This window comes from Oryzias latipes, chromosome 21 (genome assembly GCF_053564925.1).
Source record: "Oryzias latipes strain Hd-rR chromosome 21, Olatipes_Hd-rR_3.1".
Classification (NCBI taxonomy): domain Eukaryota; kingdom Metazoa; phylum Chordata; class Actinopteri; order Beloniformes; family Adrianichthyidae; genus Oryzias; species Oryzias latipes.
In genome coordinates, this window is record NC_136257.1 from 29307396 (window position 1) to 29334178 (window position 26783).

Consider the following 26783-nt stretch of genomic DNA (forward strand, 5'->3'; position numbering starts at 1 on the left):
ATCTATGAAGCATGTTTTTGGATGGTGGGAGGAAGCTGGAGATCCAGGAGAGAACCCATGCACGCACGGGGATAACATGTAAACTCCACACAGAAAGGTCCCCCATTGTTGTTTTTTTTTTTTTTTTACTTGTCCTGTCCAACAGCTGGGCAGACAGATGAGAGCTGAAGGCCTCTTGTGTTGGACATATTTTACTTTTACGACAGGGGTTATGAATCTTCTGGCAAACCAGAGGTATGTCTGAAGAAACCCCTGTTATTGTGTTTTCCATGTCCCCCAGCCGGGACTTAAACCGGGAGCCTTCTTGCTGTGAGGAAAGACCGCTAACCACTGCCTGTGCCACCGTGCAGCCCATGTTTATTTCCTTCAATGCGATATGCATGTTTCACAGTTTTTTGTATGCATCCTTATTTCAAAATAGGATTTGGAACCATTCCAATAAAGCATGTTTTGCTTAAAGTAACTGCTCTTCTTCATAAAAGTTTGAACATGTGAAGTGTAGGACCGCCCAGCTTCTCACCATCAGTGAGTCGTTTTGTGTGTGTGTGTGTGTGGGGGGGGGGGGGGGGGGGGGGTAAAACACACCAGACAGGCATGTAGCTGTGGGTTTATGCAGCATGATGACAGACACTGATATCCTGCTGCTGCTCTAAAAATAAACACACAGGTCACCAGAGCCACGCGTGTCCATAAGTGGACAGGTTGCATGCAGACCTCCTGCTCTGTGCATCAAAAGTGATGGAAACAGGAAAGCAAAACTGAAGAATTCAAATATGGGAGCCAGTTTAACAGCTCACCTTGAGTAAATAATCCTCTTCTGGAATCTGGTGTGGTGGGACATGCTTTACTAAAAACCTGTACAAGGGGCCCGCACAAAAGATCAAGGTCGTAGACCGCTCGGTGAGCCCATAGAGAGAAAAAGTTCATGCAGTTTTTTTTCCACGAGCATGCTGTGCGCGACAGGACTTATATAAGACACAGGGGCAAGCAAGGGCTAAGTAGGTGAGAAGACAGGGACATTGCATGGATATTTCGGTTATTTTTCCCAAATCCTGCGCACTGCTCAAGAAGCCCTTTGGTGCCATTCCTGTGATAAGTGCGCGCTCCTTGCACACAACCTATTAGAAATGAGGAAATTAAACAGAGTGTAGTTTATGTGGACATCCTACAGTTACTTATGCATTGCCTGTGCATGCAGAATTTGCATTTGGTCAGTAGGGAGCCAGTATGCGTAGCACCTTACTAATGAGTGTGGTGTGAGAGCAGCATGTAACAGCATCACCCACAGATCATGAATGCATGCCATTTCCGTTAGCCTGAAGCTAGGTTTATACCGTCCTCGGCATGTGCATCCATTGAGCACCTCCAATAAAAGTATGTATATGCGCATTTTGGACTTCCATGTTCAAAACTCCCGCATTCACAAGAAAGTTTCTATGATTGTTTTTAAGCTCTACATGCAAAATGTATGGCCATTACTTGCATGTTGCAAGGTAAACCAGGATGAACTTTGACTAATTGAATTTGCCGTTTTTATTCTTTGAAGTGCAAATAATTTGAAAATTGATGAAGGAGAAATTAATGACTGCAGTCGGTGCACGACTGGAATGCACAACAAACGCAGCATTGAGCTATGTTCACACTGTCTTTGGCAAATGACCACCTCCAATGAAAAGTCTGTGTAAGCATGTGTATCTGCTCATTTTGGGCTTCTGGCTTTAAAACTCTCGCGTTTTGGAGCTCTGCGTACGACATGCAAGTCCATAAATGCACACTGAAAGTTAAATCAGGTTGAACTTTGACCAATCAGGAAGTTCAATTTAGTAGTGACATTTGGATGGTGTCCCTGTAACGGTGTGAGCGCTTCTGTCTACGACCCTCCATTGGCCCGGGTTACCCAAAAACCTGCCGCACCCCACCCGTACGGGTCAACCCCCCCTAAGGGTGCATGTGACTAAGGCTTGAAGTCAATTCTTCTCTCTGAAGCAATAAGACTGTCCAGTAAATCTGTAACTCTTGTCTGTTAGAAGCAAAACTCAAGAGACAAACGTTTATTCCAACAGACCATTTATTTCACTCCACTACAAAATTATAGAATTATTTCCAGTATAATACATTCTTCAAATATACATATTGTACACTTATAGAGAAACTATGTGTTATAGTTTGTTGGGCGATTGCTTGTTGGTTCAGGAAATAAGGAAGTTTTTCCCCTAAAGTCTTTTGTTCACAAATACATCTTTAAAAATCATTTTGTATTTCTCAATTTAAAAAGCAATCTTCCAGTCTATTTTATGGCTTTTTATGTTTTCCACAGAATAAAGGTGTTTCAGTGAATGACAAAAAAAAAGACAACAAGTATAACATTTGTTTCAGTTTACAGAACTTGTTTCTCTGTTGGCAAAAACAGCAAGAAGGAGGCTTCAGAAGACTCGACTGTGTTTCTTTTTTAGGGAAGATGTGCAAAGTAAATTCAGACCAAACATCTGAAAAATATTAGTATAGCATAGTATGACAAACAAAACATTTAGGAAGATAAAGTTTTTGGGAGAAAAAGGACCTTAATTTATACTTTGGTTATGTTTTGAGTTATTTGAATTTCAACGGTCTGTGGATGATAAAAGCTCATTTTTTACCCCTGAAAATTGTAGAAAATTCCTTTAATATAATAGAAAATTCCTGTATACGAACATGAAATCAAAAATATTAGAGCATTTTTAAGTCTGAATTTTCCGTTCCAGCTTTTAGATTTGTTGAAACAAACATCCACAAACTTCACAAATAACAGGAACAACAAATCTGATTTTGAAACCCAAATGGTGTTTGCACGGCTTTACTTGAATGAATGAGCATGTCCAAATATTTTTCTCTCGTCAACACCAGGCTGCGGTAAGGACTTGACGCTTGCCGGCCAAAAATGAACGTGTTTACATAGAAATCTGGTGAAGTATGTCAAGTCATCACATCTGAAAAAAAAAGGTCAGGGTTGCAGTAAAAATACCGGATTACATTCAGGGACACGTTCAGAATTTCACAGCTTTTTCTGCATCCTCCAGGAGGCGGAAGGAAGAACATTTAGCCGTTTTCAGTCTGAAGTGTAATTTTACCTACACAGGTAAAATGAATTACTGCTAAAAGAAAACTATTTAACAATAAGTGGACTTTTTGTTTTATATACTTGCTTAATCTGGCCAAAAGGTGGGGGTCAAATCAGGGTCAGTCAATGAAAACCAGATTGTTTACCGTTTGTAAAATTGGTTTATAGTGTTTTTGTCAAATTTACATTTCTTTCTTTCCAATTTTCAATTTTTTTTTCGACTTTCAATCTGTACTTTTGAGTTTAAATCTGTTTTTAAGTCCATTTTTCTGTTTTTATTCACTTTAAGCCGATCCTGACTTGACTCCATAAAAAAAAGTTTCCTCTAAAAGTGTTAAAGTCTCTTGGGCACATCAAGGCGTCTTTTTAGATATTTGAAACAGATAGAGAGAGTTTTGTTTTTTTAAGTTGGTTCTGTAAATAGCATCAAACAGCAACTCCCCCAAACACACTCCTCAAAGTGCAGCAGTGCTTTCAGAGCGGCAGAATCACACGAGACAGACTTTCAAGCGTTAAGGAAATCATTTCTGCAAATGAAAATCCTTTATTTCCTTTTTCTTTGCCTTTTAGAAGATCTACAATAATAAACACTCACCTGGAAAACTGAAAGGAACCGTTTGAAATCTGACCTGCTGCCAGTAAACTGAGTATGTTCAAGCTAAATGTTGAGATTCAAAGGAAAAAAGAGAAGTGTTCGTACAAGTAACTATAAAAATATGCATTTATTGATCTCTCTTTTTTTTTTACATTTATTGGTTATAAACTAATGAGACAAACCTCACACATGGAAGCAGTGGCTGCTGTGCAGTTAAACAACGGTCCCTGTTCACGTCTGCGAGCTGCAGCGGCTCGTTCGACGAAGGCACCATCACAGAGCAGGGACCCAACATGTCCGTGTGCAGACACTGACAGCATGGATCATCTGTCAGGATTATCAGCATCCTCTTCCATCATCATCTCATCACTGAGGAATGATGGAAACTCTCTCAAGAACAGCTCAGCTCTTCTTCTTCTATGCTCCTCCTCCAGTTCTGACGTTTCCTTCTGTCCAACATGAACCCCAGGAGGCTTAGGGGCTGAGAATCGCAGCGAAGGTTCTGGGTTTCTTTATGTTTTCCCTCATTTCTTGTAAAAGGCTCCAGCCAGCATCTTCTGGATGAGCTCTTCGTTTTTCAGAACGTTTGCCTTCATGGAATAATTTTGATCCTGCTGGTCCTTGATTTGCTGCTCCAGCTCCACCAGTTCAGCTTTCAGAGGTTCCAGAACTCGTTCAGTTTCCCTGCATCAAAAAAAGGAATTACATGTTATCACAAACACACACAACACGTCGTTCCTTCTTTATTTTCTGTGCATAGAAAATAATAATCTGTCCTGCAGCAGTCCTGGACTGCACACACCATTTTAATGTCACTATTTTTCTATCACACTGTGTGTTTGAGAGAAAATATATTCAAAAACTCACCAAAACTCGCACCTACTATTTTCTTTTTTAAATTATTATTATGGGGTGGCCACAGGACCTATGGCTTGTGGGAGATTTGCGTGAGAAATTTGGCAATTTTCACATTTTCCCACAAAATGGGAAAAGAAAACTTTTCTTCGAGCGACCTTCACAAAAATTCCCAAACACACTGCCGGCTTACTGAGGTTTGTTGACCTTTGACCTCAGGAAGAGGCTACCATCTTCACTTTTCACCTCCTAAGGATTTCAATCTATTCAGTCCTAACCTCTCCAGCATCATTAGGAAGCTTCTCGGAAAAAAGTTTGCAGATGGTGAATGGCGTTAAGCGTGGAGAGCTCGCAAAAGCAAATTTTAGGGCATGAGTCAGATGCCTCAGGCTGAATGAAACATTACGACATACAATGACCATATTAGGACCTTTGTTTTATTAGGAAAGTGGGCGTAGTTAACAAAAAACCTCTGCTTTAAGGAAACCTAAAATGAGATTTATTTCTCATTAAGTCTGCAATAATTCAGAGATCAAAAACATGTTTTCAGGTTAATTGGTTTCATGAATTTGGCTACAGTCTACTTGGTCGGTCTGTTTAATAAAATATTTTAAACGTCAACCCCAAACATTAAACGGCGTGCTTTGTTTGCAGCATCCTAACCTCTGTTCCTGAAGCAAAGCCTCTGCGCATTCTTTGTTCTCCTTCCGCCAGCGCTGCACCTCGGCCCGCATGGCGTCCATGTCCTCCAGCGTGTACTCCATGAGTTTAGCCAAGAACTGGTAATTGTGGCACAAGCTCTGAATGAATGAGCGAAGCTTCTCCACCTCTTTTGTTGCCATCTCCCGTTTTTTCTGAAGTGCTGCGTCAGACACCAAACTCTGAAAGAGAATATTGAGAGAGACGTTTGTGGAAGTGCAAGGTTTGACACACGTTCAAAAATTCACCAAATTCAAATATTAGTTCACGACTGAAATAAATTTGATTTAAAAAAAAAAATATATATATACACATCTATATTTATATATATATAATTTTTTTACTAAATAAGGGTTGTGGACTCTGATGGCTCTTATAGCCAACATGGGTGCATGCTCCTCAAAAGTCCATTAAATCATTTGTGGGGTTCCCCAAGGATCAATCTTAGGTCAGCTACTTTTTAGTTTACATATGCTGCTACTTAGGGATGTCATCAGGAGGCACAGCGTTTTTTATCAAAGCTACACTGATGACACACAACTTCACATTGCTGTGTAAACTTTAGAGATGAAGTCATGGATGGCAGAGAACGTCTTTAGGTTTTAGTGATCGGTTCTGAAGAAGAGAGAAAGATTGTTTTATCTAAACAAATAGAAATATAAAAACATCTTCTTGGTGTGAGAAACCCAGGTGTTATTTTTGACTGAAATGAGTTTTATCCCACAAATTCAAAATGAAAAAACAGGATTCTCTTCTCTTAAAAACATTGCCAGAGTCCGCCCATTTTGTTCTCCTTCCAGCACAGAGGTTCTAATGCCTTCTTTTATTTCCAGCAGAATAAATGATTGTAATGCCCAGATGAAGGGTATCAAACCTTCAACTGTTGCAGATTTCAGCCGCACGCGTGCTGACGAGGACCAGGGGGAGGGGGGGACACATTACATCAATTTTAAACTCGCTGCATTTTGTTTCTTGATGGTTTTTACATTTGTAAATGTTCTATTTGAAGCACTTTGAACTACCTTTGTCCGAAAAGTGCTTTTTTATTTGAATTGAACAGTAATATCGGGAGAAACCGGAGTACAGCCCTGGACAGCTTGACAACTCCAATAGCAACGATATTGCTCGCCATTTTTGTTGCACGGTAATGTACAGTTGGGGGTGTGAGGGACTATAAGACAGTGGGAGACGCATGTAAACAGAGAGCTCTCAGCACTGGAAGGAGGTGAGAGGCGGGGTTGCTCCATGCTATTGGTTGTGCCCACAACTCAGAGGTGATTCCTAATGAACTCCTGCTGCCCTGCAAAAAATATGTCCTAGAAAATGACAGGTTTTTAGATTTTGGAGAAAAAAAAGTTGCATAATCATAATTTACACAATCTTTTAACAAAATAAACTAGCATAAACTGTTTTACTTCACATTAACTTCACTTTACCAGATTTCTAAAACTCTGCTTTAAATTAGTCCTAGAGAGAAAAATCTGAACCTCAAGTGTGCCGTTGATCTGTAAGCATTTCAGGAGGTTTCAAAACTTCTCTTTTTTTGTTTTTATTAGCTTTTTGGTAATGATATTTAAAAAATAACCAAAGACAACTCTGCCTTTTATCTGGTCATCTGTATCATATAACACAGTTCTGCTCAAAACAAATCCAACAGGCAACAACATTAATGTTCTTAAGAAATTCCATCCTCACTGGCGATTACCCAAATGCCCAGAACCAGAGCGTAAATGCATTTAGTGGTTTAAGATTTCAAGGCTGAAGACATTCAGGAGTTCCACCATGCTGGCTGGATCTACAAAGATCAAACATGATGCTGGATGGTGCTGGCTGATGTGGATGACTGGCTGATTGGTTTGCCGCTGAAAGGGGGGGTTCCCTCCATGACAAAAACACCCGGGTTCTTGAAGGAAGGAAGGGTATCGGAGAAAAAACTGCTGGCAGAGAGTGTTTGCTCAGCTGGACTCTGCAGTGTGTTTGTGTGTGTTTAACGGGAATGTCCCAAGCAGTGCGCACACACCTACAAACACCCAGCAGTCAATCAGGCCGTGCGTACAGTGAACGACCCCCAACAGTTTCACTCTTCAGGTGGTGTTTATTTTAGTAACCTTCTGTAGCGGTGGGGTTTTTGGGTCTTTTACTACAGTATTGGGTAACAACTACGATCCTTCTGCCTCCTTTCAAGTGCAACTTCTGGTCCAAACGAGGCCACCTGTTTTCATGAGGATGCAAAAATCCTTAATGACACAACGTGAAAATGAAACGGCGACTGCCTCGTCAACCCCTCACAGCAGCGGCTCAGGACGCCAGGCATCTCCGCCTTATCAAACCTCAAATGAACCAAACTGGACCTCAGCTGACTAGACCAGACCACACGGTAGGAATGACATCAAACATTATTGTTTGCCTCTGTGTCTTTCCATCCATGCGCACATTTCGGACCGCCTCGGTTCTGCGTTTTGTGGTGACTCAAGGGTGTGAGGCCTGAAATGCCTTGGCCCAGTGGTCCCTCAGCAAGGTGGGTGGCTTTCCACTTGGTGCTGCGAACCCTGCAGCTAGAAAAACACTCTACGGCTCAATCGGTTGGCTTAGCTGTGGTTTTGGTCTGCATAGCCCAGACAGGCAACCCTGGCTTTATTGTATTTGCCGTTGCTTTGCAACAATGCCCCCACCCCATCCATCTCTGTTGGAAAAGAGGAAAAAAGAAACACGGTGTGAAAACACAACCCGTTGTTCTTTGCCCACTCTGTCTTGAAAGATATAAATCAGAGTGTTATGGAGGTCTCTGCTGGGGACTTCCAGACTTGCGCACTCCTGGGTTTTTCTTTTATTTCGACAGTGATGAAGGGTCGAGGCAAAAGGGGACGACCAAACATCTGGCTGCAACGACCAAAAACAGGGGAAACTAAAACATTTCATATCTTCACCTCTTATAATTCATGACATTTGGAACAGACCGGCCCCCTGGAAGAACTTTTTCATCTAAAACCTAAAAAAAAAAAAACCTTCTGTGAAGCGATAACAAAATGAGAAGGTCATGGCACAGACTGTTTAACAGTTTTAGTTTAGTTTAATATAAAACCCAGCCGGTCATCTAATGACTAATTGGCTTAATTAGGAAATACGTGCTAAATGTGATTTATGGAGCGCTTTGGGGGATTTTCGGAGGAAGAGAAAACATTCTTTAAAGTACGCTCTGACAAGAAAAATGGTTTACAAGCAGACAACCTTCTAATTGCATGGAAAGCTTTAGGTTATATTAACGAGAAAAACAACAGGAGAGACAGTAGCTCATGAAGTGATTGCAGGGTATTTAGTAAGTGTTAATGGGAGACAACGTGTGCATCATCAGAAATTAACGCACGCAGTGGAAGCTGGAACCATCCGACAAGTGCGTTAAAAAGTAATAACGCACACTTCGAAGGCCATTTACCCGCTTATACCATGGTCACTTACAAAAGCAATACATATTAACCAGTTCTTATTTCTTAATTCCTTTTTTTTTTACCCGATTTGGATAGCTTTTCTCACAAAAAGCGGACTACCACATAATAAATAGTCCGCGTGGCGCCGCACCACCGCTGCAGTCAAGATACGGCAATATATATATATATATGCTGATCTTTCCGATAGGTTGAAAAAAGCATCAATTCAGAGAGAAAGTATATATGGAACGGTCATTTTTCAAAATAAAATAAAAGTTCAGACTCATAATAAAAAGAATATTTCGGTAATGCTCTCTTTTACAGAACACAATTTACAGTGTAGGCTGAGATTATTTTCTTCTTTCAGTTACAAAACTTGAATATAAATACAAATGAAAAGCAGAAAAGATTAGAACATAAATGATACATTAGCAAGGATATTCAGCTGGAAACAGTGTAAAGGAAAGACTTAGAATGAATCAGTCACATATGTAATGTCTAAAAATGACTTTTGAAGTTATGTAATGATATCTTCTTATCTTAATAAATACGCCTTTTAGCTTTGTTACTTGATAAATAATCTGCACTTGGACTGATAAAGTATAATTAACTATTAATATGTGTTAAGAACTGGATTAAGACAACTAATTAACATAAAAAACCGTTAAGTAAAACATAATAGTGGGATGATATAAATCCGCTTTTCCCTTGTGGCATGTGTGTACTGTAAGTAGATGCCTGGCGTCCTGCCAAGTGCAATATGTCTCTTTCTTAAGAAGAGAGAATATTTTCTTTATTTTGCAAAAAATAAATGAATGGATATAATGTTTAATATTTCTGTTTTTTTCCCTTTGTTTTTATTGCTTGAAATAGACCAAATAAAACAAAACCATTGAATTCAAAAAAAATTTAATAACGGGCTATTAGAGAGGGTGTAAGCTGAACTGATGAGCTTCTAACAATCGTTCAGGTTAATGGTGTTCGATTGAAAACATGCAAAGAAACATATTTGAGATGTAGAACCTCAAAAAAATATAAAGAGATAAAATAAGGGGAAAAAAAGCAGAGAATCGGTGAACTGAGGAGAGGCGTTCTGAGGTTAAAGGATGTTGCTGCTGCCCATGCCCATAGAGCTCCATAGGTGACGGTGGAAATTACCCTCTGGAGTATAATTTGAAACAAATAATAATTCTCAAGAGTTCATTGACTGAAGTGATGTAAAAAAAAACAAGGGAAACCACTTTGAAGCGAGTTAAAATGTTTGATGTAACCACTTGAATAAAAAATAAACTTTTAATCTGACGGTGCTCCTCCAACAAGCCTGTCTGCGCTCCACCAAAGTAATCCCACTAATGCAACGCCGCGGGGTCAACTTCTTGTTTCCACAAAAAACGCTGGATGTTTATGACGACAAGAGGTCTGCAGAGACAGGTATTTATTTTCTTGACGATTCTGCAGAGAGTTTTCTGGCCCTTCTCCTCTGTGACGCTCACTCAACAGCCGTCCATTTGTGTGCCACAGGGTTTATTTATACATTAAAGACCTTCATCTAGGCTAATTTGATGGGGGTACAGAAATTGGGGGAGAGAAGTACACAAAAATTCTAAGGAAAACGCAGCTGTTGCACGGAGCAGATTCTGTCTAAATAAAAAGAGAAGTATCTTGTAATAATATACAAGACTGCTGAGGGGTCACGCTGCAGGTCATCCCCATAAATTTGCCTTGGTCTTGTTCCCTCGCACACACGCTGAAACACACAACTGAGCTGTGATAAACAGACCCAACGGAACCATACAACCATACGAATATCCCTTCTAAACGAATATCATACAAACAGAAATTAGAAGAGTACAACCTCCTTTTTGCTTTATTAACATGTTTCAAACACCAATTCTTGTCGTGAACATGATATGCAGAAATGGCTTGGACGTCCACTGGGCTTTGATGAACGCAGGAGCATAAGAACGCCATTAGAAACGGACACATCAAACAGAAAAGGGAAGATAAACATTTATGGTTCTTTCTGTTCAGGTTTCACCGTGATTACAATCCAAGAAGAAAACATCTCTTGGTTCCGCTGACCTTTTATGTCAGGAAGGAGGTCATTCTGGAGGGTTTTACAGCTGACAGAGCTGGGGAAATAATGAGCGTGGGGGGAAGGCTGTAGTGTAGTTCACAGCTCCTGCAAAGCGGACATACCTGCACTAAGCTTCGCCTGCACACCATACAGGATACTGCGGTCCTCTAAACCAGAGGTTTGAGGCCCTGAAAGTTGAGGAGGCTGAATTAAGAAATTGAGGATAATCTCGTCTGAGCTCACGTTACTCAAAGAACTGCTAGTTTCTATGCTCCGTCGGTGCAGCTCTGTTTTCATGTGGCAATTGAAATGGTCAGACAGCACATGTGCACGCACATACACACATGAATGTCTTTTGCTAAATGCTTCAACTCCTGACAAGGCCTTTGAGTTTATTGTTGGTTATAAACCACGGCTTCAGGCGTGAGTTATGAGGGGTGATGCATGGGGCTACAGTGAGGAAGCGATAGATCAGGGCCTTTTTGCATGAGTGACATTCCAAAACAATCTATCCATCAAAGTCAGGGTGGTCAGTTAGGATGGGATGCAGGGAAAGCATGCCCCAGTGAAAGGGACCACCCAAAGCAGACAGCATACACCACCTCACACCAAAGCCTGCAGACCAAACTGTGAGCCTTGAACATTTTCTTACCCCAGACACAAATGAAACAGGACCGTCTGTGTGGCTGATAACCAAGTCGACAGAAGACAAACTGTTAGAACTTTTGGGCGCTTTTTTGGGAATAACATCAAACTAAGATAAAAGAGCAGAAGAAACTCTCCTGAAAGACCTACTGCTAGTTGGATCCAAGTTGGGAACGATTTCCCCCAACAGGGTTGATGGGTAAATGAACATTACAGCCCCCAAACACCCCATGATACACTTGATACAAGACAAAACCATTGACCGTACAGAAGAACTGGTCTGAGTGACCCACCCCCCACCCCTCGCATTCCTAACAGGAAGTACCTGCTGGCTCCAAGAAGCAAAATTCCCATTAAATTCTATAGAGAAATAATCAGCTGTTCCTCAGTAATTCATTGGTCAGAATAACCATTCTTGCTCTCCTTCCTTTTTTAAACTGTTCCTTGAAATTTCTACTTTTCCCCTTGTTAGGATTAATAAAGTTCGATTGATTTTTCTCGTGATATTCTTTTTCTGTAGTGCAAGTTATTCAAGTTATAAACTGACGGAGGTCTCAATAAAAGTATGTGGTGCCTGCTGGTCAAACGACAGATTTCATGTAGCCCCCTTTCAAGTGGCAGGTGTGGACTTTCAACAAGCTCACTTCTAATTGGAGAGAGTGGTTGCCAAAGAAGTGTTGACTCGAACCAACTCAAGCCAATCACTGCTGGCTCATGTCTGCCTCCAAAAGGGTGACTGAATTGGCTTCATTTCATTGTAAGTCATTCACTCCATCCAGTTCTTAAATACAATCAATGGAAAAAACTAACTTAATAGTAACTTTTCACAAAGAAGTAACTTGTTTAAGGATAATAAATCTTGATTATCTTAAGATATTTGATCTTGAAAACATCGCATTTCAAGCAAAAGGTCCAATTAAACAAGATTTGTTTTTCCTTTACATTTTTACGCTTCGTTTGTGGATGGTGAGTTTGTTTCAAAAAACAGTCCTGCTTCATTTAAGAAAACTGGAAAGTTTCATTTGACTAATAACCCTAGTATGTAATGTTTGAGCCAAAATGATCCTTACATGTGCAATTTCACTATCACTATGAGATGATTGGCATTTTTTTCATGATGGAGAACATATATAAACAAAATTAGGTTTGAATATACATTTCTATATACATTTCTATATGTTCTATTCTATATTTTTATTTTAAAAACTCTAACCAAGACAAATTCTACTAGTTCCATTGGCAGATTCTTTCACCAAAACCAAGGGAAAAACATATTACGTTCCATATTTCCTAACTTGTGAATGATTTCCTGTGTGGTTCTTCTCTTATAATGGGTCCAAGTTACAATTCTATATATTTCCTCCTGGAAATTTTCGCGAAACCAGCAGGAACTGTAGTCCTGAAAAAATATTTGTAACAGAGGGGAAAAAATGTCCTTTCCTGTATAGTCCTCACAGAGAAAAAAGGATGAATACAAAGAAACTTTGTTCCCAAGATGTCAAATACTTTTTCACAAAACAGGAAAGTCTCTAACGAGAATATAAATGAAGAAAATAAATAGGCATACCTCAAAGTTGAGCAACCCAAGGAAACAAGCTCCTTTTGCTCCAGACATCTAGATGTGTGTATCAATTGTGTGTGGTTTGTTAGGGGCCATGCTAACCTGTCTGGTTATAAGCAATTCAGCTTCACTGGAGGAGAACATTTCTGAGGTTTCAGGGAACTGCAATTACACCTCTTTACTCTGTTTGTTTACCTTTTTTTTCATTTTTTTTTTAAGTAAATGCCAATGTTGCACTTGGTTGGAAAGGGTTCATTGCAGTGGCGGTTCTACCCTGAATTACTCCCCGGGCGAGGCCCTCCTCTAGCGCCCCCCCCCCATAGAGTCACTTTGTCCATTTATTGTAACTGAAAATACAGTTAGGAAATATTTAATAAACACAAACAATCTGAAATAAATATTATAAACTACAAATCACACTAATAATACACTAGAATAAATGTAACTGCAGCACTAAGAACAGAAAACACTAACTAAAACCTAACCTTTGTGGCCTTCCTGATGCAAGCTTGTCAATAACGTCATCAAATGAAATCTGCTCCCCCCCCTGAATGATTGATACTAACAACAGCAGGTTAGTGAGTTGCTCCTGAGACATTGGTGATCTCAGGTATGACTTGATCAACTGGAGTTTTGAAAAGCTAACAGCAGCAGCAGCAGCAGCAGCAGCAGCAGCATGCTACCATCACAGCTTATTTAACATTATGAACTAATATACAACAATAAAACACAACAAAAACTTTGTGTTACAGCAGAGCAGACAGACACACGAATCATAACTAATGTTACAAGTTAAGGCAGAGCAAACATTTAAGAATAAATATCTTAAAAATGACGTTATTTGCAATATTTGGGCCTACTTCAGTTTTGGTCATGATAGACCAAACAAGAGATTTTTCCTCTGCAACGTTGTTGTTGTTGTAGGGCAGGTAGCATTCGAATTTAGAAAACGTGCATCTAGCTATGCGATAATACCCTTTTCTTTGTCTCTTTTCTCCTCTTCTTCTCTTTTCTTTCTAAATTGGGCACCAGCTTTGACCTTTTTTCTCCATATTTCAGATGTTTTTGCATTTAGCCTAAATGTCCTGACATAGGTATCAAGTCTGTCGACTAAACCAACTGTCATCTAAGTGAAGAATTTTTTTTTTGTTTCCCCATTTTTTATTTGAAATAACCAAAAAAGCATGATTTTTTTATACTTTTTTTATACCCGCAGCCCCCCCCCCTCCCGTTCGTCAAACATTTCCAGCAGGAGCGCGTGCAGCTGCACCCAGGGGCGCCAATTCGCTACATGGCGGCGCAATTTTTATTTTTATTTTTTCATGAAGCACTGAGCCGCGGCCCGCGACCGTTGCCCCCCTGGAAGAAGATCCAGCCAGGTTTGCGCATGCGTTTTGTGCTCCGTGCTCACCTCAGCCTGCACCCTTCACCCCGCGCCCCCTCCCTTCTCCTTCTTCACCCCGCGCCCCCTCCCTTCTCCTTCTCACACACATTTGCGTCTACTTCTCAAAGACAGCAGGGAGCGCAGCTGCGGGGCGGGGGCGCCGCCAGGTTTCAGGCTGTTACAAACTCTGTGATATAAGTAAACCAATAGTGATGCATAAAGTATTTTACAAGAGCTGAGCCGCTGGCGCCGCCCCTCCGTCATTTTTCCGCCCCGGGCGATCGCCCGTATGGCCCGTGCCTAAAACCGCTACTGGTTCATTGGAAGCAAAGTTCACAGAGAGAAAAGCTCAAACAAATGACAAAACTTAAAGAACTAGAACCCGTACTGCCCTCTAGTGGAGACAGAAAGACTACACCGTCCACAAACCTGTTCTTTAGATCTGAGGGAGGAATGGGGCAGTTCGTGGTTCTTCTTGACCTCAAGGATTTTTTTCACCAGGCCCCCTGGGGAGACAGAAACAGAAACATTCAATTTCTGAGGTAAACGTGGCACGCTGTGCTTTGAAAGGAGAAGCAGAAACGTCTGACGGTGTACCGTGCTCCTCCTCACTGTCCAGTTCTCGAGCGGGTTCCTGTGAACGGGAAATAAAAAATAAAGAAATAAGAATCCAAACAGTCTCCCTATGTTCAAACTGACATGTGAGGCACCTACTCGATCGCTCTCAGGAACGCTGAGGGGTGGAGGGGGTGCCTCCTCCACGAGGAATTGCTCGTCATCCTCCTCCTCATCGTCTGACATCTTCTTCCCGTCCATGATGACAGGTGCTCTGGGCTTGGCACTTGACAGCCTTCAAAACAGGAGCTTCGCTTATTTACAAGCGCATTTTAGACAGTGTTTTCTGAACCTGCTTCTAATTTATTTGGTTGATTACTTTTCAGTAGGACAAACACTAAGAATCGGGCGGCCGTGGTGCAGCGGTGGGGCGGTCGACCCATAATGAAATTGCAGGTTCGATTCCCGCCTTGCACGCCCATGAGAGACACTGAACCCCACCTTGACTCTGGTGGGAGGTTGGCGCCAGTGTTCGGCAGCAGAGCCGCCACCAGTGTGTGAATGTGTGTGTGTGAATGTGTGTGTCTGAGTGAATGTGACTGTAAAGCGCTTTGGGCCTTGAAATGCGCTATATAAGTATACGCCATTTAAGAATAAACGTGAAAACCGTGAGTACTGGATGCCACGAGTGACGTCAGGTTTACCTCTCTGATGGGGGGGCGTCAGCATGACTCTCTTGTCTCCTGACACGAAACCGTGCACTGCCCGGTCGGGCCATCAGCCTACTGATTTACCATAAAAATACATAATTACAAAGGGAAAAATAAAACAGAAAATAAGCAAATATGTACTCTGGGAGTTTCTTTCAAACAAATCAAAGTTTGGGTTGTGAGATGTTTACATGTGTCCCTTGAGTGATGGCAGGTCAAAGTGTAATGTATGAAGTGAACAGACCTGTTGTTGATGTCAGATGACATGGAGGATCCCACAGTGTTCCCATTTTCCTGAGGATGTGAACTTTGGGCAAAACGTGGATCTTCATCTGTCAGTAGAACATGTGGAGCGTTAGTCAGATTATAATGCTAGATCTCCACAGATCCTGTGTTAGCAAAAGGGACTTTAGGATCACTTAATGTACTGCAAAGTCCTAGACTCTCTATAAATGATAGAAACTTCAGATATACCCAAATCTCTTCTTTGTAAACCTGCAGAGATTGAACTTACATTAAAGGAGTAAAATCTAGATACAGCTTTTCAACAAAGGAGTGGATACGTAAAGCGCATTCCAAGGTTCTGCAGTGGTTTAGTCGGTCTCTGGACCTCAGCAAGGAGTTGAAAGTCTGTGTTGCTGTGGCAACAGCCCCAAAACATCACAGCTCTTGAGAAGAATGGACCAAAATCTAGAGTGCATGCAAACCTGGTAGAGACCCATCTACGTTTGACCTCTTCCCAACCATTATTACCACTTACTGTCTGCACTTTCTACATATATTTAAAAATCTTCCACTGTGAATTGTTTTTTTTTTTATCCCGTCTCTGGAATAACTTAAAAAGTCAGAGACTAAACAAATAATTTTGGTCCCACGGTTGTTGCTAATCCTGTGGCTGCATAATTTATATCTACATTTAAAAACTAATGACCTTCAAAATTTTAATATTAGCATATTATTGAGGAACATTTTTTATTCTGTCTTGTGATTACTTAAAAAAAAAAAAAAAACTTTGAAAGTTCAAGATGCCTATGCTAAATTCTGATTGTCCCTCCTGTTTGACACATCCAAACAACCAGACTAATCCAACCAGGAAGTGTTGTCTTCTGGATATATTTCATGTCCACCTATGGCACACATATTCAGTTATGCCAGACTTACTATATTCTGCATCTGGAGCAGTTTTCTTCTGCTGCTAGTTCACATGTGATATGTTCACAGATCTAACGTAAATATATCGGTTGGGAGAACGACATCAGTTACATTTTCCCTTCTATTATCTTTAAACACGCTGCTCTTGAAATATTTGAATTCATGATGCAGCTAATGGCAATACTACTAGGAGCTAAAGTGCAGAAAAATAGATCATCTATTTGACCACACCCTCCTCCATCCACCCATAATGTCCAGGAACATAAAGAACACGATTTTTCACAAACGATGGAATGCAGAATTTTGGTCTTTAGTTTATTAACCGTTAGAAAATGTAAATGGTAAATGGCGCATACAGTACAGACCAAAGGTTTGGACATACTTTCATTCATTTGAATGAGAAGGTACTTCTATAGTAAAAAAAGCTAAACCTAAAACTAAACAGACCCAAAGGGATTGTGGTAAAATTTCCTTTAATATGTTTCTGTATTTGTCTTCACCTTTGCTTAATCTAAATAACAACATTTTGTTTCTCAGTGATTCTAATCACTACTATAAATAATATTAGGGCTGAACTACAAGGAACCATCAAGCATTTAATCAAAAAATGGTCTCTAGTTGGAGAACCGATCTTCAGCATCATCAGGACGGATCACTGATCCGCATGACTGCATCCAGACCACATTAGGCCTTAAAGTACATTCTAAAGGAGCCAAAGAAGATATACTGTAATGTTTGCCAAACGTCAAGCCCAAAGTTCATTTGAAATGCTAAAGGAAACCTTAGAATTTTCCTGCAAGGATCTGCACAGACAGAACACGTACCTCCATCGCTGTCAGATTCATCTGTTGAGAACAAAAAAAGATGGTTTTCACTCGGTGGGACACACAGACTCTGTGTGGTTGTAATATTGATGGAAAATGGGTTTGAAAAATATTTTCATTGTATAACAAGTTTCATGAATGCTGTGTTTCTAAAGAAACTCCAACAAAATTCATTAATTTACAGTAACAATGACAATGCAAAATGATACTGGTAAATAAAGACAGGCGCTTGAGCTTCAGATCAAGCGGTCAAGAGCATTATTTTTCATCAGCATCTGTCCCTAAAACTCAAACAGGTGACGTGGGGGAAACCTGACCTCCGGCTTTAGGTCTTCGCCTTTGTCCTTTGGCAGACGACGGTCGAGGAATTCTCGCGGGGCTGTCGGGCTGCAGAAGAAAGAAAAAACATGGAAAAGAAAAAGATGAAATACAAAGAATGGCGCTGATGTCCTCTTTAGTAAAACCTCTGGAAATTCATATAATAATAATAATGTTGTGGGTTTTTGCACTTGAATAAAAAACAAAGTTTAACTTCAATTTAGCCATTTGTACAGAAACAGAAAGAAAGCAGAAAATAAAAAATGACAACTTCCTTTATTACCTAAAGGTTTTACAAAAATGCTTTTGATTTTGATTGTTTTTATTTTAAATTATTCTTTTTATTTAAATTATATTAAAATATATTCCCACCTGGCTTCCGACTACTTCTGGAGGCTGCAGAGACAAGAGAAGAAACAATAATGAGGCGCACAAAGTCACAGTGCAAATATATATATGACAGAGCCACAATAAATGAAGAAAACTAAATAAATACATGAAAATAAAGTTGTCAAACAATAAGATGAAGTCTTCATTTTAAAAGAAAAAAAGTTGTGCAAATATGAAAAAAAAATCTTCAATTTACATGAATAAAATTGTAAATTTGTGCACAAAATTTTACAATGAAAAAGTCTTGCTTTTAGGAAAATGAAATTGTTGCATTTAGCTTTTAAAATGTTTTAACAAAGACAACTGGAATTTACCTGTGCCATTCATGTTCAGAGAAAATCTGATCAACATCATACTGCTCAACAATCTTATTGAATCGCTTTATACTTTTTCGTAAATGTACAACTTTATAAAAAAAAAAAAAAGACTTTTTCTTGTAAAATTATGACTTTTTAGATCATAAATTTGTGATTTTGTTCACAAAAAGTGTTGACTTTATTGTCTAATATTTTTACAAGTTTATTTTCACCACATTTGGACTTTTTTCTTCTTTATATAAAAGAAACCTATAAAGAAAACAACCGCTGTAAACACGCCATATTACAGCAACAATGCTAATCTGCATCTGCAATCTCTAAGCAGGTCACAGAAAACACAGCAGAGCGTGGATCGGGACAATAAAGCAAAATAAATACCAGGTAGAAGCTTTCCTTACTCTGACGTGGGCAGTCAGTGGTTTTCAGAATGCTTTCATTCACACTGTAAGGTGAATTTAAAGCTTTGTAGAGCAGGAAGGGCCCTTATGGAAAGTGGCAGACTGTTCATCATAGTATGTCCACAGACTGTAATTCTGTGTAGAACCTCACCTTGGCGCTGATGTCCTTTTTTAACTCACATTTAGGAGGTGGAGTAAGACCATGTTAACACACTCAATAGGATTTTATGTTGTTAATAGATGACTTTAGATTTCTATTGTGATTTCTATTGTCAGGTGGCTTTTGCTTGTATTTCCACCAAATCAGCTTTAGAAGAATGACAGATTCATTGAACACAGAAACATGCCGGGAACAAAAAATAAAGAAAAGTGTGGCTAGCATGCTGAAAACACAAAGTATCTAACAGGCAAGCTCAAGCTGCTGCAACAGTTACTGCATTGAAACTGTATTTAAAGACCCACTCCAATTAAATTGTGATTTTGCTGTTTTTAACATGTTCTTGTAGCATTTTTCTCATCTATAAAGGAAATTAAGCTTGACATTCTTTATTCAAATGGTTGTGAATCAGGAGCAGATGAAAAAGTGCCGTTGGAAGAAGCCTGTAGCAGGAAAAGCTACACCAGGTCGCCATAAGCCCCCCCCCGCTCCACAAAGATGGACAAACAGATCCATAAACGATTTGGTTTCCCTCGTCTGAACTGGCATTTGGCTCAAAACTTTAAGAACTGGAAAGCGCCAATATTCTTCGCCATTTTTGCTTCACCGGTCATTTTTTTGTTAGGAGTGGGTGAAGCTGTAAGGTAGTGGGAGAGCATGTAAATAGAAGGGTGGCGGGCTTATGCGGTTTACGCCAATAATCCCGCCCACAACTCGGGGGTGAATTTCTAATGAGCTGCTGCTCTGCAGACCCTAGAAAGTGACACCAGCATTTTGATTAAGCCTGTAATCATAATTAATTCAGCTCTATTCAATAAGATGTTATTTATATAATATTACAACGCAGGTATCTCAACGTGCTTTTAGGTAGAAAACCTAAAATCAGTTATAAAATACAAAGCTAAATTCACTAGGAAAGCTTTGAAATTAGACCCATAGATGATTGGAGTGGGACTTTTAGAGGCAGAACTGTTTTCTAGGGTTTCATTACCTCTTCATCAGGATTTGGTTCCTTGCAAAAACACGAGTTACAACAATAGAAAAATTCATTTATATTTAATAAATCCTAAAATTGTGCAGATTAGCTTCCTAATTATACTAAATGATAAACTTACCGGTGTCCCCGTTTTGGCTGTTTGACTGTTGATCTCATCAGAACTGGGTTTCTGCTCCGGTTCTTCTGGCTCTCTGGTCTGAACACAAAAGCATCTGTATAATATCTACCATTCTTTGCTACTAATATATAATCAGACATTAAGGGAAGTGAAGTTTTGTACCCTTTTATCCCCACTTTCTGCACGTTTGTTCTGCTCCCCTTTGCCGTTTTGTCGCTCTCTGTCTTTTTCCTTGTGCTTTCCTTTGTCCCGGTCTCTGTGAGAATCTCTGTCTTTGTCTCTTTGCCGATCTCTTGTTCTGTCCTGCTCCTTCTCCTTGTCCCGAGCGCGTCCATTGTGGCGTTCTTGCTCCTGGTCTCGACTCTTTTCTCTTTCTGCTGCGGGCTTTTGGTCGCTGCGATGGCGCCTGTCAGAGTGGTCACGGTCACGCCGGCGCTCCTTCTGCTCGCCCTTGAGCTGCTGATCTTTGGGCTTCACTGTGTCTTTCTCTTCTCGACTGCTGCTGCGCTCGGTTAATCTTTTCTTCCCCTGAAATGGTTGAAGTGAAAAAGAACATAGACAAAAAATACACAGAAAAACAAACAACTGATTAAACAAAAACAAAAAAAGAGGGCATCTGTACTGAGAACTCACATCTCTATCTAGACCATGGCTGCGCTCCTCCCTGTGCCTCTTGTCCTGGGATTTCTCTCGGGATTTGTCCTGGGATTTGTCCTGGGATGTGCCAATCTTGGTTTTTGGGTCCACCTTTCCTCTTGAGAGCACTTGCTTCACTGCTTCATCACTGGATAACTGCAAAAAGATAAAACGAAAATAGAATTCCACTCCTGTGACAAATCAAACCTGAGATGCTTAGCTTTTGTCGAACTGATCTGACTCGCTACTATTTTTCACTCACTTTACAATATTTCTCCACAAGGGAGAAACCTCCAGATCGATAATCACGTTTGTCACATACGTATCTGTAAGTTGTGAGACGTTTTTATGTTGCCAATAACTGTTTCCATATTGTTTAGAGGAAGAAGTCCCAGAGCATCAGTTCATCCGTTTCCTCCCATCTCCAGGGTACAATTAAAGCTTTCCAGGTTTTTCCTGAAGCTAAACAACCATTTCCTACAGAGTGTTGTTAATCTAATGAATGTGAAAAATAGATTTAGGTTTTTGAGTTTTCACACAACAGTTTGGTCTCCGGAGTAACTGAGTTAACATTAAGCAATCATAAAAAATGTCTTTTCTCGTGTTTTTTTTTCTGTGTGTGATCTTTCAGTGACACTGACCTTGTTGAGGCAGCATCTGCCGATGGCCTGCAGCAGCTCGTTGGTTTTCTCCGGTTCGTGCCCAGCAACTATTCGTGCAGGCTTTGCCGTTAACGGCTCGCCACTTACCAACGCCACAACGTCTATGGCTTTCTGGAGGAAAGACATTCTTGCTTCTTTGCCCTGAAAAAAGAAAAGGATCACCAGAAAGGTGAGTACAAAAACATATCTGGAAAAAGAAGGAATTCAAGGGTTCTCCCTTTTTTATTTTTTATTTTTGTAAGCACCACTTTCTAGTTTACCAGTGAATGTTGTGACCATTAAATAACAATTATACATAAGAGGAACCAGCAATTTAAAAATTGCTCCTCTTTGTAAGACGGAAATCAAAAGGCATATTTTAAAAACGTTTACGGAAAACCTTTTTGTTTTGTGAGACGGCAGAAATTCATGCTTCCAAAAACTAATAGGACAAATCTGCAAAAAAGCACAATTAGTTAAAGATTATTCACTCCATCCTTTTAGGTTTTCTAGAAAATGCTAAACTAAAAAGTACTTTCATGTCACCTAACTGTAAGAGCGTCTCTACTTTGCTTTTTTTTGGGTACAATCTGTAATTTAATGCTACATATTCAAGATAGGATCTAAGTAATGGTCCTGCACAAAAGACTCTTAATGGTTGAAATTAAATGAAAAAGAAAATGGGGAAAAAAAACACAAGTGGGTCCAATTTTTGTCTCTTTGATGTGAGGCACCAAATGATGTCCCAGGAGGATACATTACTTCACAAATCACATGAACGGGGATCCATTTTTTCCACTTTTCCTCCAGCCTCACTCTAACATAAATCCACTATTTGAAAAGTTGTAAAATGCAGGTTTGGATGAGAGCTCTCTGTTCACAGAGAAACAGCAACCCTGAAAAATTACAAATGTTTGGTAACAATAATCAGTTCTCATCAATTTAAAAATAAAAAAATGATAAAACAAATAAGTGAAAAATACATTTCTAGATGGTCAGATAAATGATTTCAACGATGCTTGATCTGAAACTTGCTTGAGTGCAGCTTTCTGTTGGTGGAATTTGGCAGAATTCAGGCAAAACTGAAGTGAGTCCCACTTACTAAGGATAAGCACTACTACAGGCTCATGTGCCAACAGCCGACTAGAGTTTTAACACCTCAGAAAACCTTCTCAGAGCCAGAGCCTGTCACCAAAGAGCTTCTCTTTCAGCCTGGGTGTTCTCTTACGCCATGCGCAGACGGCGCAGACTGCGCAGATGGCGCAGACATATTTCAGCTACACAAGGTCGACCTGGTCTTCTGTTACTTTTCAGAACAAAAAGCATTTGTGCAAAATAATAATAATTAGAACAGATTAGTTATTAAATAAGTCAGCAGAACATGAACAAACCAAAAAATGTGCTACACAATGTTACAATTTGTTTATGCTAAAGTTATGTAGAATAGTTAAGTTTAAAATTATCCTTATTGGAATTATTTACTATATGCAAAAATGTACAACATTTACTTTAATACATATATATATTTATTTTAATAATGTATGTTTATATGTAATGTTAAATATATTCGTTTTTATATTTTTTTACTTGAGTAAGATGTTCTATTTATCATCCATGTTTTCCTACAGATATTCCCTTCATTTTATATATAGATATAGAAGTTTATTTTCTTTTAGGGGGACTTTCCGCTCTTTATTTTGTCAAATCTAACCGGCTCTCCTTACATTTAAACAGGTTTTTTTAAACCTTCTATACCTTATTTTTGTTCTTTATTTCCTGCTTTAGCCAGCAGTTCTAACAGACAAACAGTCTGCAGCAGTCTGTTGATCTGATGAATCCCAAACATCCTGTTTGCACATAAAAAACTATTTACATGCAGGAATATACAGATTAGCTTATTTCTAATAAAATCAAAATAGTTTATATGACGTCCATGTGCTGTTCCATAATTCCATTTTTTTCAATAGCAGCATATAAATGACAGCTTCCTCTAAAATTACTAAAAAATCTTTCTATTCATGTTCTGCTTGTAGAACATGGATTAGTCTGAACCCATACAAGTGATTTACTTTAAAGATAGTTTTCTTAGAAAACTATTTTTTAAAACATTTTGTTTAGAGAAAAAAAGGATTGGCTAGAAAAGAGCATTTTTGATCATTTTATAATCGTCCATATTTCACTTTAGAAAACATTTTTGGAGGTATGTGGAGTAAGTAGTTGTTGATATTTTTCTTTCAGTTCTTCAAAACTTTAAGTTTTAAAGTTTTCTCAGCAAGAGCAGCTTCCACATTTGCTGTTTTCTTGGTTTTCTTTGCAGGTGTGTGATATTTGATGATGTAGACAAATGCATTCAAATGAACATAAAAGAATAAATCTGTGACACATTTGTCTTGAGTTGCCAGGATACTAAAGGAATAGAGGACTTACATTGACATTATCCGACTTCATTTCATTTTCTTCATATAAGCCTTTCAGAAAACCAGTGGTTCTGATGACCTACAAGAGATGAAAATGAGTTTTATTTCATGTTCAAAGCAGCAAACATCGATTAAATCCTAGCCATATCAACAATAATTAAAAAACAACATCTTTCCTCATTTTAAACAACTCTTGACAGCCTAAAGTGCAGATTTAGTGAACTCTCTGCTTAAGTCCTGTGCCTAGAGATGAGAATGTAATCAGAGTAAAGAGTCTAAACGACTCCTTTACTCTGATTACTGTCTGGACGTGCCTCCATTGTTCAAATATGTATGAAACAGCAGTGAAATACAAGACAACGTAACAAGTGAGGCATAGAAAAAAAGATCCAACCTCTGTTGAGAAAACAGATGCTGCTTTACACCTCTGAGACTTCTCTATACATGTTAATTTATTCTGTCTATTTTAAGTCCCCTTCTGGTCGACTTTGATCCATTTTCAAAGCGTTCCCAGTGGCCTTTACTTATGATGATGCCGTTTTTAGCCAAAATCAAAAAACCTGTGTCGTTTCCTAGGACAGAGTTTCTGCAGGCGATTAGAAATTTCTCACAACCCCAACCAGACATTACCAGTGGAACAAAAATGGTGAGCAATATTGGAGCTATCCAGCCATACAGAGAGAGCCAGATCCAATCTCAGACAAAGAAAACGATGACGCACACGGAACCAGTTGTTTACAAGTGGATGCATCAGAACGGAGCGGAGTAGGGAGCTTGTGGCCCGCTGCTGTAGATTCTACGCCATAAGCCCTTTCACAAAAAAATTTCTGCCTGCTCCTGATTCACAACAATTTCAATAAAGAAATACTCAGAAATGTAATTCTAAGCTTCAATTTCTTCATGTATGTCCTCCATTCTTAGAAAAATACCACAAGAACATGTTAAAAAACCCAAAACAGTGGGGTTTTAAAGTTAAAATGCATCAAAAATACTTTCAAATGATCAAAATAACTATTTTATTAATAAGTCATTTCTCAAAATTTTTGGATATAGTTACTCTTTCCTTCTTTTATTTAGTGATGGTTTCAGATAAATACCTCCAAACCAACAAAAGCCAGGTTCATCGGTAATCAAGAAAATATTTCTAAGGCACAAAAGCATTGGCAGCATCAAAACAACATGAAAACAAGAAGTCAAAATGGTTGGTATAAGTAAAAAATCAATAAATAATAATAACTAAATATGCAGAAGACTCTCAGAAAAGAAAGCAAAAAATAAATCAAACAAATACTGAATATTTTGTGTATAAACACCACTGCAAACATAGAAAAGAATTTATTGAATTGTGACTTTTATAGGAGTGGGTTTTTTCCCCATGACAGAACACCAGGGAGCATTTATCCATGTTTAAAACCACAGTTTCAGACGTTTTAAAAAGTATTTGTTTCTACTATAACACAGATGCAGATGGTTATCGGCATCAATTTTTTCTACAAGTAACTAAACTTCATTCATAGTCATTTAACGATCCGAAAAAAATACTGTTGAATAGTTCAACAAGGGACCAAGTTAAATGGGTTTGTTGAAGTCTGAGCCCAGGTGCTGCCTAGCAACTAAACGACGCTGATCAGCTAGCTAGGTAGCTAACGAAGCTAACACTTTAGACTAAACCACAGCAGAAGTTCTGCTGAAATAATACAACGTTCCTGTCCTCAGATATGTTACTTTTTGCTGCCAGTGATGGCAGCCGTATCAGCTGTGTTACCTAATGCTGCCTAACTTACTTAAAGAGCTTTTCTTTAGGTGCAATACCACTAGCCATGATGCTAGCCGTACCCCCGCATTTCTTAGCGTATATAGGGCATTTTCGCTCCGCTTTTTTCCGACAAAATGGACTAAAAGAGGGGCTGTGAAATAGTCACACCGTCGTGAAGATACTGTAAAACAGGAATTCCGCCTCACCTCCATGAAGATGTCGTGCAGGTACCGGAACGGCGGCTTGCTCAGCAGCTTTTCCATGAGCGGTGGTTTCTTTATCACTTTCCCCAACGTTTCCTGAGTCTTTTTCACCACCGCCGCATTCATGGCGGCGGTAAACACGCATACAACCGAGTGGGTGATCACTAAGGGGGTGAAGCAGCAAAAAGCCCGGTGTGGATGCTAAACGGATCTACAGTTTGGTTGCCATGTCAATATTCAGCAATCCCACAATGCTTCACGGTTAAACAGTGCGCCTGCGCTCAACTGTGGACTTGTCAAGCGCATTGTTACCATGGCAACTGTTGGAGGGAATTGGGGGGGGGGGGGTTGCCGAAGGGGACACAAATCAAAATTTAACAACACAAATAGTTTTGGAATGAATATAATACTTTTCATTGATATTTTTATTGATTTTGTTCGTTTGGTGACCGACTTTGGACAAAAAAACAGGAATCTTGACAGCACAACCAGCATGTTATGTTATTGATCAACTATGATCACTTTGAATTTGGGGTCCAGCACACTTAATTATCAGTATAGAGTCATTACAAACACAGAAAATAATCAACTAAATTCAACGATTTGAGTGAAGAAATATTATTTATTAAACAAATAAAAGATATTAGAACTAAATAAAAACATTGATTTAATCTCAGTGAGGAAATTAATATTCTTAATTAATATATTATAATTGGTTTCTGTGTGACATTAATGTTAGACATATAGAAATATGTGTCACTACTGGTTGTGTGACATACTTTGGAAGAGAACAGTTCAGAATAACTTTCGTTGTGACAAATCATTTTAAACAAAATCTCCCTTTTGCTTCCTTCCT

The 26783-nt window shown here is 39.3% G+C and overlaps 1 protein-coding gene across 2 annotated transcripts; it reads right to left on the reverse strand.

Annotated features, from left to right (window-relative positions):
- Positions 1 to 3800: 3800 nt before the first annotated feature.
- Positions 3801 to 26193, reverse strand: traf3ip1 (TNF receptor-associated factor 3 interacting protein 1). Of its 2 annotated transcripts, XM_011489955.4 has the most exons (16): positions 25931 to 26193; positions 23979 to 24047; positions 21552 to 21713; positions 20908 to 21066; positions 20437 to 20802; positions 20275 to 20352; positions 18270 to 18293; positions 17897 to 17966; positions 17580 to 17600; positions 15848 to 15935; positions 15598 to 15678; positions 15053 to 15188; positions 14936 to 14972; positions 14768 to 14844; positions 5211 to 5428; positions 3801 to 4376 (listed from the first exon to the last, which is right to left on the reverse strand). In XM_011489955.4, the coding sequence occupies exons 1-16, from the start codon at positions 26051 to 26053 to the stop codon at positions 4217 to 4219; spliced, it is 1869 nt and encodes a 622-aa protein (XP_011488257.1). In that variant the 5' UTR covers positions 26054 to 26193; the 3' UTR covers positions 3801 to 4216. The 2 variants fall into 2 exon arrangements, with proteins under 2 accessions (XP_011488257.1, XP_078795591.1); XM_078939465.1 differs by lacking the exons at positions 3801 to 4376; positions 5211 to 5428 and adding an exon at positions 10901 to 10936.
- Positions 26194 to 26783: the final 590 nt, after the last annotated feature.